Raw genomic sequence first — 14,547 nt, 5'->3', positions numbered from 1 at the left:
GAGCGGCGGGGTTAAAGGAAATGCTAGCGTCCGTGCTCTATGGGCTCGCTCTATGGGCTCGCTCTATGGGCTCGCCAGGATGCAGAAGATCACCGGATGAGTATTTCCATCTGAAGTCAGGAGTCATACTTGTTTTTTTCTTTATGCGCCAATGAGCAACTTTCTTAGGAATAAAGCCCCTTGCCTTCAACGCTTTATCCAGTTTTCTTTACATCCATTGATGAAACCAGCGTCAATGGCCACAACACCAGACCACCAAACTTAAAGTTCTGAAAACCATGTAAAAAAATAAATTCTCATCCCATTTATTTATTCTTGACCTTCCAGTTACAGTTAAAGCCCTCATTATTCATACAAAGTTCATGTGGACACCAGTAATAGCCACAAAAAGCCAAATACCACACACACACACACAACCCTCATCATGTTCTAGCTACACTGGGGATTTTGGGAGAGACATGTCTTAACGAGACATGAAAGGGCCTGTACCAACAGGATGCCACTGCAGGAGACTGCCCTCACATTTGATGTGGTAGTCCTGTCATGGGGACACGTAAGCTTGTAAGGTTTAACACATCCTGGGGTGGCTGTCATGATGGCCCAAAGCATCCTGGCACTGACAACGCAATATAGATCATATCAGAATGTGCTTGGTTGTTATACTTGAACCTCCAAATTTATAAATGTATGTGGTATATTCTGACAGCCAAATGACTGTGGAGAAATTTATATTTATGAACATATCAGTAAATGAATCCATTAATGATTCATTTGGAAATTCATTTGGAAAAAGTAGCCAAAGCGGGTGTCTACCTTATCGTTTTAAAACTCATGCTGTGACGCCGGAGTAGTGTGGACGCTCTGTAAACATAGCAAAAGATATGGATTTTAAAATGGAAACGGAGTAGTGTGGATGTAGCCTATGTCTCTGCCTAGAACACACAGTGTCCATTAACAAAGCATATCTTAATCAATTTCACAAAAACAATGTGATCCACTTTGACTCACTGTGCTATCTGCAAAACAGAGGTAATGGCAAACAAACTAGAATCCCCTGGTCAAAGGTGCCTGTGCCTATATTCATCTTTCAAGTCTGACCTAGTAATTGAGAGGGCTGTTGGTCACTGGCTTGGCTGTATGTGTAGTTGCACTCCATGGGCATTTCACAGACAGCATGGAGAGGAGGGATGATAACAGTGACCCAGTTGTTAATTAAAGCTGATTAAACTATAACCACATGGTTGCATGAAGCACATTACATGTGTTTTAGGATTAAACATTCATAAATAAAACCAAAGGATGTTTTTTTCTTTGTTAAAGCTTATTTAGATGTTGCTTATTTAGTTTTAAATATTGAATGTCTTCAGAGTCGAATTTACGATTGACTTCAAGTATGAGCTTAGCTGATGTGCAATTTCAAATCATTAGAGCAAATACCACCCATATATTATACTTAATTGAAAATATAAATTAAATAAATAAGGCATACTAAATTGAATGTAACAATCTGTTAAAAAATGAGCAGTTCATTGGATTATCTTCTGATTGATAATGATATTGCTACATGTTCATTTGTACACGAGTTATTCTAGCAACAACAACTGATAGTTGAAGAACAAATGGCTTATGTGTTTGGATTTCATGAGCAGCATTGTTGAATGGTTAAAGTAAGCCAAATATTGCCGTTCAGCATTCATACGTCTTGAGCATTAAGGTGAAAGCCATCCATTTTGAAAGAAATATCTGTGACCCCAGAAGACTTCATGGTGAAGAGGACAAAAAATATAGACTTGTAGCATTCATATGACTGGAGCGGTGAAAGCCATCCTTTTAAAAAAGAAATATATGTAACCCCAGCCTGTAACTGTCAGTGAGGACACTGCATGCGGACACCAGCCTTGTGACTAGCATACTGAGTGTGGGATAAAATAAAAAAACGGGTCTGCAGGAGGTGGACTACATAGCTGTTATTGTACAGCTATAGTACAATAAAAAAATGTAAATGAAAACCATCTTTAGTATGTAACTAAGGTTTACTTTTAGCAATGACAGAAGCCCTCTTTGCTTTGGGACTTCTGGATGTTTGTAACAGAAGTAGTTTGGTTTTATCCAGGATCTAATGTTTCTAACTGTGGAATCACTGATCATTAAAGCTGATGGCCAGGATGACGGGGATACTTTGGGGCTATTCACAGCGTTCAGGAGCTGAATTATTTGAACTGGCTCAAGCTAAGACAAGTACAAGGTAGCAGCGATGGCCAAGGTAATAGCACAGAGAAATATCGAAGAGTCTGCACCTCTCTGGCCAAGCCATCAGGAATATTAAATATGTTTTGCAGTTAGATTTTTAGAGGTGAAGGGGATGGAGAGGAGAGTTGAGCCCAGCTGCTGTAGTGTTGTGGCAGGACAGTTTTTGTTCCACATTGACCAGAACAGTTATCAAAACCAGATGTTGAATTGTGTGGAAGAATTGCTGACATGGGAAATAACAAGCCCTGGTCAGTATGAGTTCTTAAAAGGAGGCAGAGTTTCAGACAGGATAGGATGGTATCAGAGGAGCAGTTTACAGGAAGTTACACATGAAGTCTCTCTAAACTGCCAAATAAACTTTTAATATAGGGGGTGTTACACACAACTATTTAAACTGATGCAGACAAGGATTTAGATCAACTTATGTCTTAATTACATGTAAAAATATGTTGTTGCCGCTGTAAAAGCGATAGTTTCTAACTCTCACAAAAGGTTTAACAGTTTAATGCAATATTTTCTGATCATGTCTACAGCTAATTATGTAATTGGTGGAAGTTTTATAATCATAATAATATACCCCACACATCTGTTAATTTCAACAACTGGAAGTCGGTTTCGTTAGTATGCAATTCACAACTAGTCCTCATGCCAACTGCTTTGCCCAATAACCTTCATGATTTTATTAAAAAATAGTGCTGGGCAAGTTAACGTGTTATTATCGCGTTAACACATTAATTAATTGACACCGACAATTATTTTATCTCGCATTTTTTTTTATTATCAAGCGGACATTTTTAACAGAAGAACCGGGCAGCGAGCAGTGAACAGCTGTGTTTGTGTGGCGTCACTTCCTGCTGCTGCTAGAAAACCACACATATGAAGGTATAGTCAGAGAAAGAAAGTAGACATCTTCTATGTTGTCTAGGTATATGCCCAAACCGCAATTGTCTCCAACTGAATGAATGCGCTTGTTAGAGAACATGATATTGCATCAGTCATTAAATAAACAAGGTGATTCCTCATTACATCAGCATACAAGACGCAAGATAAACCTTAATTATATTATTATTTTTGTCTTTGATAAAGTATGATTACTGTCCTATTGGACACAACTGAACTCATGATAGCTAAATCAGTAAAATTGGACCTCAAATGATAAGGGTACGGTGCAGTTTTAATACTGCATATTCGTGCTAAGCAAACTGTGACCTGACTAATGTAAGCACAGATGGAAGTTTCATACACAGCTGGTTTTGTGTCCCATCCCAAGGGTAAACACAGCGTTTGGAGGAAAGGCTTTGTAAACAGATGCTGCTCTGTAAGGTAAAGTTACTAAAGCAACTTTATAAAGAAATTGGTTGCAGTTTTGATGCATTAACATCTAGACTCAGGCAGGAAGAACAATCTAAAATCTATGATACAATATATTCAGTTCCACACTTCTATAATTTATGGTATAAATGATTTTAAATCTCTTGCATGTGGGTGTTAATGACATGTTTCATTGAACTCTTGAGTCAGGAGACTTTAAATGTCAAAAATGCAAATGTTTCCATGTGTTTGGCCATAAATTGAGTGGCGAAGTGCCCATTGCATACTGGAACAGACTCAAACCCCTTCATCAGTACAACAGTAATGAGCAGAAATGGAAATGAATGCTGAATAATTTACAGTTGCGAAGGCAAAAAAAACACAAAAAAAGAAAATAAATGACTGTAATTTGCTCCATTGGACTTTTTATTCACTCTAGTGTCCAGCCCAAACATCACACAAGAACACTGCATAAGAAACAAATCCTCTGTAACTTCTACCAACCCAAATGAACCGTAAGATAGAATAGACCGAACACTGAGCAAAGTGAACTTCTGTAATCTTGGCACAAACTTTATCAACCAAAGCAGAAATGGCAAATAAATGGACAAGATACTGTTGCACTGCTGGAAAGAATAGCTGTCTTGATCAATCTTAACTAGAGTTTAGAGTTATGTAATCTTGATAAATATGCAAGACTAGTGTGCAGGATCACTACAATCCCTCCACTTTCTAGGTCACATGGACACCAACACAAGCCACTTAATGGCATTGTGGCTTGAACCAGTCTCTCTGCACTGAGGGATTTAAACTACATCAAGCGTGCTTAAGACTTATTCTAAAAAAGTAGGAAAAACTCCAAAGGGAAGCAGCACAAAATGGTCAGTTCCTCGTTGTCTCATAGCAATTGGGTTAGCTTACCTCAAACACAATGGTCCTGCATTTTGTGATTCAGGGCTTTAAATAATGCACTTAATAGGATTTCCTTGGACACACTGTGGTTCAATTTAGCTTGTTTGCCTACCCACATAGATGAGTTTAGCTCAAACGGTTCTGCTGCGTTGAAGCAACACCTTCTACCTTTAGGCAGGCGTGCTAACCACACTATGTCATGGGGAACAGTGGTTGGCTAAACAGCTTTCTGATGAGCAGTTCAGCAGGAGCTGCGAAAGATCCCAGTACATGCTGTGGCTTTCTGGCAGCGCCTACTGACAAGCTGCTCAGATGGTAAAGTAGCCAGGTTCAGTGGACCAGTTTGAGCCCAAATTTAGCTTTGAGATGGGAAGTTACTCTAGTTTACACTGAAATTGAAGATAATGTGACGCTAGAAGAAAAGGGTAAAGACTGGTACCTGGTTCAGGCTTCCTTTGAGTAAATGTGTGAATAATTATAACAGAGATTATTAGATCCTGTCTGTTAGTGATTTGACAAGAAAATTGTCACTCACTGCAACAAGACAGAGTCTTTGGTTAATTAATCACAATGTCTCCAGGTTAGCACACTGAAATTACTACAGCAGTGCATCCCAATGCATACTGGCCACACTGTAGGTATTCACATGCAGCAGAATGTTAATTCGCCATCTACTGCTGCCTTTAATTGAACCACATTCAATTAATATATTAATCAATTTCCTGCATTTCTGCATTTTACTACTGAATTTTATTTCTTACACTCTTTCTTTAATGGTTTTTAAATCTCCTTTTCTTTTGCCTTATGTTTTGATGCTTTTAATGGTTTTATGTGAAGCACATTGAATTACCTTGTTGTTGAAATGTGCTATACAAATAAACTTGCCTTGCCTTACTTTATATGAATATAAGATACCACGGAAAGATGTTTTGCTGTTGTTCCCAATATTGTACTTTAGTGATCCCAAAAGGAATTCTAAATGGCACGTCTCCAACACATGTCCCTTGGTTGCCAGGTTTATTGTTCATCATTAAATTTATGTAGAAACACAAAATCAGCAAAATCACCTCTTAAGAATTCCAAGTGCAAAACAGTCAACAGATAAAATAACCCGTTTCTATCATGTCTAATAGCAATAGCAAGGAGTACGGTAAACTATGTCGCACAGGGAGATGCACACTTTAAATTTGAAAGTCCACATATATGAGGTGTTGATGTTAAGAAGGCTATCATTGACGCTCATTACGTCAGAGCGAATGAGACGGGAAATCTGACAGGAAGTCTTTGTGCCAATATCAGTCAGAACACTGTTGATTTTGTTGGTATGAATCAAGCAGCCTTATTGTAGTGTAAGATATGTAAGTGAGCTGCAGAAGCCGAGAAGAGCCTGAAACTAACTGGAAACTACCAAACAACAAAACATCACCATGGTTTTGTAATGTACCGGTACCTCTCCCTGCAGCATGAACCATACTGTGCTGTCTACTACAATCGGTGTCTAGCCCTGTTTTTCTTTTTCAGCAGTAACAGACACGCTGACACGAGTTGGTCTTCTTTTCATGCTACCTTTTTGCTCAATTATATGTTTTTGTGAGAGATTGGAGCATCAAAACCCCCAATAACCATAAAATAACATGTTTCTGCTTGATGCATCAGTTGGTGTGTGCAGTGCTAATTTAGCAAAGCATGAAAGTACTAAAAAGAAGAGGTAAAAATTAACTGTGAGGAAGTAAAGCAGGTGGGGGAAGGCATGGATGTAATAATAAGTTAAGGGATGACGCTGCCTTTAAACTCTGAACAGTTAGAAGGTGGCCACATTGATCTGTTGTGTCTGTCCACATACATTAATCCTAATTCAGACAGGTCTCTGTTGAGCGAACACAGCTGATTACACATCAGTCTCTGTCAGATTTCCATCTCTTTTGACAGACAGAATCACCTCTGGACAGATTCATCGACCTCTATTACGGCCATGGAGGTGACAGCTGAGACAATGCAGTTCACAACATCCCATTATTTTAAACTCATCATTGAGAGGTATCAAATGAAGACTTAAAGTGAAGATTTTAAAAATTAAAAAAACTAAAGTGTAGGTAGATTGCAGGTTCCCCAGCTCACTTTTTAAATGAATAACACTGAACAGTAATTTCTTCATTGGAACATTATATGCATAAATCCTTGACAACATGTTTCCTTCCCTTCTATGGCCAGCAAAGCCACTTAACAGACAGTGAAATCCAGTCAAATATATTACAGGTTGGTTGCGTTGTTGGAGCTGGGGCAAACATCAATCTCTGGCCATCACTTCTCTCAAGCCAAAACCCGTAAATTCACACAAAAAGGAGCACCAATTGATTTGGAATCAATTATGTAGAAAGGTATAATGTTACAAACTGCACAACACATACCATCATCAGAACCACACTCTCAGGTGGCACTCTTCCATTTTCCATCAGCCACAGTCATTATATTTAATAGTCAACTTCTGACACCACAAAAGGATTTCGTAATTTTCCCCCAGATCTTTGTCAGCACAATGTAGAGTTTAGAGACCACAACAGCACACGCACCCTGGGGTTGTTACTGCTGCTAAAACATTAGCTCAGCATGCCCACGATACTGAATTAGCATACCAGAGTGATTAACTGGTGTTCACACTTTTTCTTTTTTCGCCTGCTGATCAGAAATTGTCTATCAAAGAAAAAAACTGGAGAGAACCGATCAACAGTACATGGCAAAATTTCATTAGAGCTGTAACGGGATCCATTTTATGGCACGACTCATGGATTTAACCAATTTGGCCGTGTAACCATCGGTCATAATTGGCAGTTGTGTCTGCAATTGCACTGGGCGGAGTGATTTCCTCAATGACTGATTACTCTGGTGGGAAGAAACTTTCATGAGGGAATAGAGATTTCGACTCCCATTCAGACGCTAAGGGATGTTCAGCTCTGTGTCTCTTTCCATGCATTCAAATTCACAGTGTGTTTCCCTAAATCTCCATACAACCCTTTAGTCCTCTCAGTATAGTGTGGCTACAATAACACATGCACACTAACGTATAGGTGGTGCCCAGCAACACTGGATTACTGTGATTGATTGAAGAAATAAAATACCGATTTTACACTTCCTGAGAAAAATGGCCATTGCCAGATCGTTTCCTAGCCCTGGCGCTCTGCTAAAACAACGGGAAATGGAGCGTGGAGAAAGGCCTGGCCACTGCTAATGACCGATTTACTTTCTTCCCAACTGCATCCTCATTTCAACAGTGCTCAACAACAAACAACCCATTAGAGAGGCTCAAAATATTTAGAAATCTGTCAAAGAATTCAATAATGGATTCTCCTCAGGACATCCATCACATTTATTTTGCGAGCATTTTTGTAATGGGGAAATTCACAGTACTGTCCTGTCAGCAATGTTAGTTGAAGCAGAGAGCAACGTAATTTCTGTCAGATGTGTATCATCAGGCATCTGTTTATCATTGGAAAAATAAATCCCTTGCGGGATGAATAAAGTATCTATCTATCTATCTATCTATCTATAATCGTGGAAGATATGCTCCAATACCATACTGTTTACTGAACACTTTCATTTATCTCGACAGTAAATAAATAATGTGATGAACAGAAGGAATAGTTACGTTTCTTCCTATCATCTTTATATGAATGTAGCATTTTACCGGCTGGACCTAGCATCTTGTTTTGAGCATTATATTTAGAAGTGTCTTCAAATGAATGGTGGTGTTTTATAGAGAACGAGGCGAAGGGTCTACAGCCGTGTTAGCAGCTCTGTGAGGCTTTACTTAGGCTTTGAGCTAAATGCTAACGTCAGCTAACAAGCCGATAGTTACCAACTTTAATGTTTATCATGTCCATCATTTTAGTTTACCATGTTAACTGTACAACTCAGGCAGGATGGGGGATGTTATTAATTCTGCAGAAATCGGGTCATAAACAGAGAACTGAAGAGATGGTTCTAAAGGGAAAAGTCAGGGGATCACCAGAGTCAGTTGGCTTTATCCTCTGGGGAACATGAATGTCTGTACACAGTATCATGGCAATCTTTTCGATGAGACATTTCAGTCTGTACTCAAGCAGTGGACTAACCAACCGATAATGTTATTCCTAGAGCCGTGCCACTATACCATGGCTGAAAATGTAACAAAATCAGCTACAATATTGATGTAACACAGCCAGCTCGTAGTGCAGCAATGCTTCACGTTTAGATTTAGCAGTGGGTTTGTAGCTGACATGAAAATAAAATATCTAAAATCCACCTCTTTAAAAGTAAACCTGTGGGCTGCCATCAATTTCATATATAAAAACAAAAACAAATCAATACACAACAAACTATATAATATATGCAACAAGCAAGAAAATCAGTATTTATGACTGAGAGAAGCATTTCTTTGAATTAGAGGGGCAAGGTCATTCAGTTCCAGTGATGAATCGGCACCACAGGAAGACAGATTCCTCTAGAAACACTGTGGGGCCATACCATTAATACACATTATACAGTATCATACAGTTCATTAGGACTCGGTTTTATAGGGGAATAGTCCAGTAATCTCACTTAAATCAAGAATCACAGACAAAGCGAAACACACCCAGCCAATCATAAATCAAAGCACACAAAACCAGACTACATTGTTTAAACCAGTACAACGAGCTGTATTTACAGTAGATATTGACAACATGAAAAACTCCTACATAAGTCAGCTACAGGACTCTTTGTAATAAACCCACTAGCTTTAAATGGTTTAGCAGGAAACGGAAGATGATATGTATCTGCACTTGTATCTAATTCAGTTGTGATCTGAGATGCAGATGACAACACTGCAACACTGACAATACGATGGTAGGGATACATTAGCACAAATCACCTGAAACCAGACCGAGACTGAGACATGCAGCGAATACATTTGAAATGAAAACGCTTGAGTAAATATATAAGGAGCGATGATGACTGACAGCTTTACGGTAGCACATAAACCTCAATGCTCAATGGTAATCACAGTCAGACTTATTATACCTTTTGCTCCTTATTTCTGTGCCTGAAGCCAATATATTTTTTTAATCAAACGAGCTGATATCAGACAAATCCCGCCACTGAACGGCACCTTTTGACCTTTCCGTTATTCTCAGAATGTGTGCAGAAGTTGGTCCTATCACTGATTATGTAATTGGCTGCTGCCTTAGCAAACCAGACTCTAATTACATGCAAGATTTTGCTCTGTGATTTCACATAAATCTCACCTTCTGTGTCCAAGGTTTAAAGACTTTAGAAATAGGCAAATAAATACAACTATAATTACCCTAATGTATTGAGTGCACTCATAGGAGCGTGCTACTGTTTCAAGCATTCACTACATGTTGTACATGTGCAGTTGTGTATGTTAACATGTAGATCGAATATATTTAACAGGCAGTGATAAATAGCTTGTTGTCTATTTTGGGAAGATGTTAACAATGTGTTAATGTGTGTGTTATTTTTATCTGAAATAATTTATGTTGCACCTATGTATGCCAAAAGTAACAGATTGCTGACAAATTGTTTGATAGATCAACTGAGTATTGCCAAAGCCCTTCAGAAAAGCATTTGGCATATTCAAGATGTAATTAAAAATGTATGTTCATCAAATAATGATAATCAATTAACAAACATTCATGCACAACATGCAAACACAAGAGAGCATACTCTGTTTCTGTACATCACAGCTGGTGCACAAGCTTATCCCAGCATGCACTTGGGAAAAAAGCACGGAAACACTCAGGATTCTTCATTAGGTCATCACACAAGCTAACATATGCCCAATTATTTAAGTCTCCAATCAACCTGAGGTGCATGTATTTGAATGGTGGGACCCTAAAGGAAACCCAAAGATAAAATGCTAAATTGAAACATGAGGAACAATTGAAACTCACAAACTGTTCACTGTTAGGCAATAACAGTTCTAACTACTGACCTGCCATGCTGCAAAAGTTAAATTATGTAATCAAAACAAGAAACGGAGAAATTCAGTTAGCTCAGCTTACTTTAGTTCAAGAATAAAAATCACCAAAAATAATTCAACCAAAGTAAATAAAAAGCCATTTAACAAACAAGCAATGTTGGGCAGGTTGATTAGAACACCACAAAACAATTGACTCATGAATGTAAGAGGAGGAATGAAAGGCTTACACTGTGTTGCATTGTCCTCCACACAACCCTCTGGGAGCAGCAGATAAATGAAGAAGAAAGAGATTTAATTGGACATCGGAGAAATCGGGAGACAGAAAGAGAGGAAGCAAAAAGTTAATTGACAAATGGTGCACCAGCCTCATCTCACTATGAGATTTAGCACCTCAAACCTTTATACACAATGTATTTCCTCCTGTGAAATCTGGTTAAGAATCTGCAGCCATCAAATGTGCAAATATGAAAAACAGCAGCGTTACGGTGAATTAGTCTAACGATAAAAGCCGTTACTTCATTCAATGCAATCACTTCTGCTAAATATATATGAATTATATTAGAAATGCAGATACAGAGTACGATTAGTGAGGCATATTTAGGTGAGTGAAAGGTCTCAAGCAACTCAACTCATTTTTCTTAGAAGACTATTTTTCTCATCTTTTACAAGAAGTTGGCCTGAGAGCATGTAAAGATGAATTATTAAAGGTAACGTAACCTGTGGATTTTCTGTAAATGTGCGTTTTGCCTTTTAGTAATCTTTTCCTTTCACACATTGTTGATGTGTGTGTTATGAAGCAAACATTTTGGTTTGGTTAGTTCTCTCTTTTTTCTTCAAACAAGGCCTGTTTTTACACAACTATTTTAGCACATGTTAGCATTTTATGACTACAGCTAGCATTTGGAGAGGATAGACTACTTACAAAGACCGACACAGTACATTCTGCAGCTTTTAATCTGCCTCTCTACTTCTGCACATTTTACATTTTAATCCTGTCAAACAACTTGTACGGCAGAAGATTATCAACTGCCTTTTATTTAAAAGAACAATAATGTATTTAATAAATGGATTTGCCAATTGGACAGAAGATTACATAAAGAAGCATTTGTTAAATGGTTTGGTCGAAGGACAAATTAGTGACATAAACAATATGGTTTAATAATATCCAATCCATGGCCTGACATGTTGTTATTACACTGAAATGTTTTTCACTGTAATTTATTCATAAAACCAATGTTGTGAAACATAAGACATTTGTTAAGGGGAACAAATCTATCAAGGTTTTTCAAGATACGGTGTGGTACTGTTAGAAGGACAGCGTATCGTACAGTTGAAATGTTACAATGAATGTTACTCATTTATCTCCGCTTATACCACAGAAGTTCGCAGACACGACCACAAGTGAGACGTCTGGTGTCTGACCTCAATATAAAAGCTCATTTTAATCCATTGATCAAAACTGACTTTTATCATTTGCTCAACATAGTGAATGCGAGACCTCTTGTGCGCTAGCGAGATACAGAAAAGCTTGTTCATGCTTTTGTTTCTAGTCGTCTCGACTACCGTAACGCTTTGTATTCTGGCCAGCCATCATCATCGGCAATCGCAAAACTACAGACCAGTAGAACACTGCTGCCAGAGTTTGAACAAAAACCACTGGCACCCTGTATATTTTATAACTGATTTTAAGATCATCCTATCGCCCTGCCCCCCCTTTTATATCACGGTCTTTATGATCCTCCACCCAATGCTACTTTTAGCACCCCCCCCCAACATAATTTCTGTTTGTAGTTTTTAGATGATAGAAACACACATTGTCTACTACTTGTCTATGTGTATAGTTTTTAAACCTGTTTGTTTTTGATGGTTTTGTTGCTGAATTGTTAAGCCCTTGGTGCTTCATTGTGTGCAGGAAAGGTGCTATATAAATGATGGTCATTCATTCATTTAATTATCAGTCCACCTTTTAACACTTTCATGTAAGGCAATAATAACAATTGATGATGCAGATTGACATAGAACAATGAAAAACGTGTTTATAACATAATTTACTCCTTTTACAATTTAATTATGATGAGATTGAATATATGATATTTATTAGACCCGTTATGAGCACCTGGAGACATCGCAGCATCACATATTTTGTAGCAAAACGGGAAAAGATGTACATTGTTTGTACTTGTAGGCTACAGACATCAGAGTTTTGGTTTGTGAGGCCTGATTTAATACCTTGTCAACTTGAGGGCCTCTGTGTTGCTGTATACTGAAGCGTGACACAGACAGCCTCCTCCTCGTTGTGTTTCAGTGGCACGGGCTGGTGAAATGGAGCTTTTTATAGCCTCAATTAATGTCTTAGGATTTGTCATTATCCTGAAGTTTTGTTGCTGGATGTCAAATTAGTTTTAGCCTTCTCAAAACTGATTCTAAGAGCAGCACACATTCTGGGATAAAGCACAGTTCTCATTTTTTTGTGGTAAAGTACATTTCCTTATTGTTCTAATGACTCTTTTCCTGCAACAATACACACTCTGAGGAATATGTTGGAAACAATATGTCCAGGAAGGTTGGTGAAAAGCATGTGCTCTCTGCAACGTCTGGCACTGAGAGTGTAAAAAACAAAACTTTGGACTTGAGCCCTGGTAAGTTAGCTTAAAGCTTAGTCTGCCTCCACCAAGTCTATTAAAACAATTCTGAACACACTTCTGAAATTCAGTTGAGCTGCCAAAGTGTCTTACAGAGAAAGAAAGAGTGTTCAGCATCATCTTCTGGCTTCTACAATAAAACCATCATGAACTGGCTGCTTCAGACTTAATTCATCTTCAAAGTGAGATTTGAGATTTATTTTAGAAATGTATTGCATTTGTATGTTTTCTCATACAAATGATTTGACCTCAGATTATTTTCTACTTAGCAGTTATCTTTCTCTAGGAACCGTTAAATGCCTATTTTTACATTTAACACCAAAATGGCGTTTAAATTTATTTTATTTTTTAAATTGAATCAAATGTTCATTTCTTTAAACACGTTCCAATTGCAGTGTACAGTCCTGGTTATCCCGTCTGTACATACCAGTCTTTCCAGGCTGGTTCCAGCTGCTGTGGTTGGCCTCTCTTCGGGGGTGTAAGGTCTGAAACGAGGACTGAACACATCTGAGATGCCGCGTGCAGACCTGCCTATTCCTGATGACTTCGGCTGGCCACACCCTTGAAAAACCTGGAATGAACAGAGGGAGATATAATTACCACAGAGAGGGGCAAGCACAAAGGGAAAAGGGAAAGAGGTTACATGGTGTTTAGTATTTACTGTATCTTAAGGGAAATAGTCTGGATGTGCAACATTAAAACAATATTTCATCTTTGTTGTGAAATGTGAGTTTCTCAATGCAGTGCTGAATAGTTAGAAACAATGTTATCAGCAGGCCAGAGCTGCATGAACTCTACACTGAGCCAGGGCTAAGTCAACTTCTTTGTAGAATACACATCCATTTCGATTCCACCAAAGTTGTTGTTGTTGTTTGCTTGCACCACTGACATTTTTTTCCCTCGACAGCTTTTGCTCACAGCACAATTCCTGGTTTGTGATTTGAGATAGAAAACTGTACAGAACGTCTAGACCCAATGCTGTCTATTAGTGCCCGAGTCTGACCCCCAAAAAAGAGGGTTTAACTCTTGATATGCTGTCACTCGAATGCAATTGAAAGCCATTGTTACAGTACAACATAGCTGCTTCAAAATACAAAATAAAAACCTGACCTGGATTTCTAGGGCCTTGTATTTTTTGGCCCAGACTGCAACATGTTAGCATAAAAATACAACATAAATGAGCAAAAGTGATGTTGAGTGTATTAACCATTATCAGTTAGTGTTTGCTTTTAATGTGGCCAATAACATATTCTAATGTTCAATAAACACATGCCATTCTAATCTACAGCCATGACAATTTTGGCTTCGGAAAATCTGGAATTTCTGTATTTCATAAAATATTTCGTGTTAGATGGCTGAGTGATACTCAGACAATAATTGTACATCAGAGAACACTCTGCTCTGTGACAAACACTGGATATCATAAAGAGACAGTTATTCAACTCTCCCAAAATGAAAACTGAAGTTGTGTTGTTA

At 38.2% G+C, this 14,547-nt stretch overlaps 1 protein-coding gene across 1 annotated transcript in view; it reads right to left on the bottom strand.

The window, feature by feature from the left end:
- LOC306796128 (glypican-6-like) overlaps positions 1 to 14,547 on the bottom strand; it is a 126,980-nt gene that overhangs the window by 13,938 nt on the left and 98,495 nt on the right. The window contains exons 7-8 of the mRNA XM_079294903.1: positions 13,499 to 13,642; positions 10,657 to 10,686 (exon numbers count right to left, since the gene is read on the bottom strand). Coding sequence (XP_079151029.1) covers positions 10,657 to 10,686; positions 13,499 to 13,642 — 174 coding nt within the window. The remainder of the gene's footprint in view (positions 1 to 10,656; positions 10,687 to 13,498; positions 13,643 to 14,547) is intronic.

The sequence above is a fragment of the Melanostigma gelatinosum genome (assembly GCF_949748355.1).
Source record: "Melanostigma gelatinosum genome assembly, chromosome: 2".
NCBI classification, from domain to species: Eukaryota; Metazoa; Chordata; class Actinopteri; order Perciformes; family Zoarcidae; genus Melanostigma; species Melanostigma gelatinosum.
Note: the sequence above shows the minus strand (reverse complement) of the source record. Positions and strands in the feature narration are given on the sequence as shown.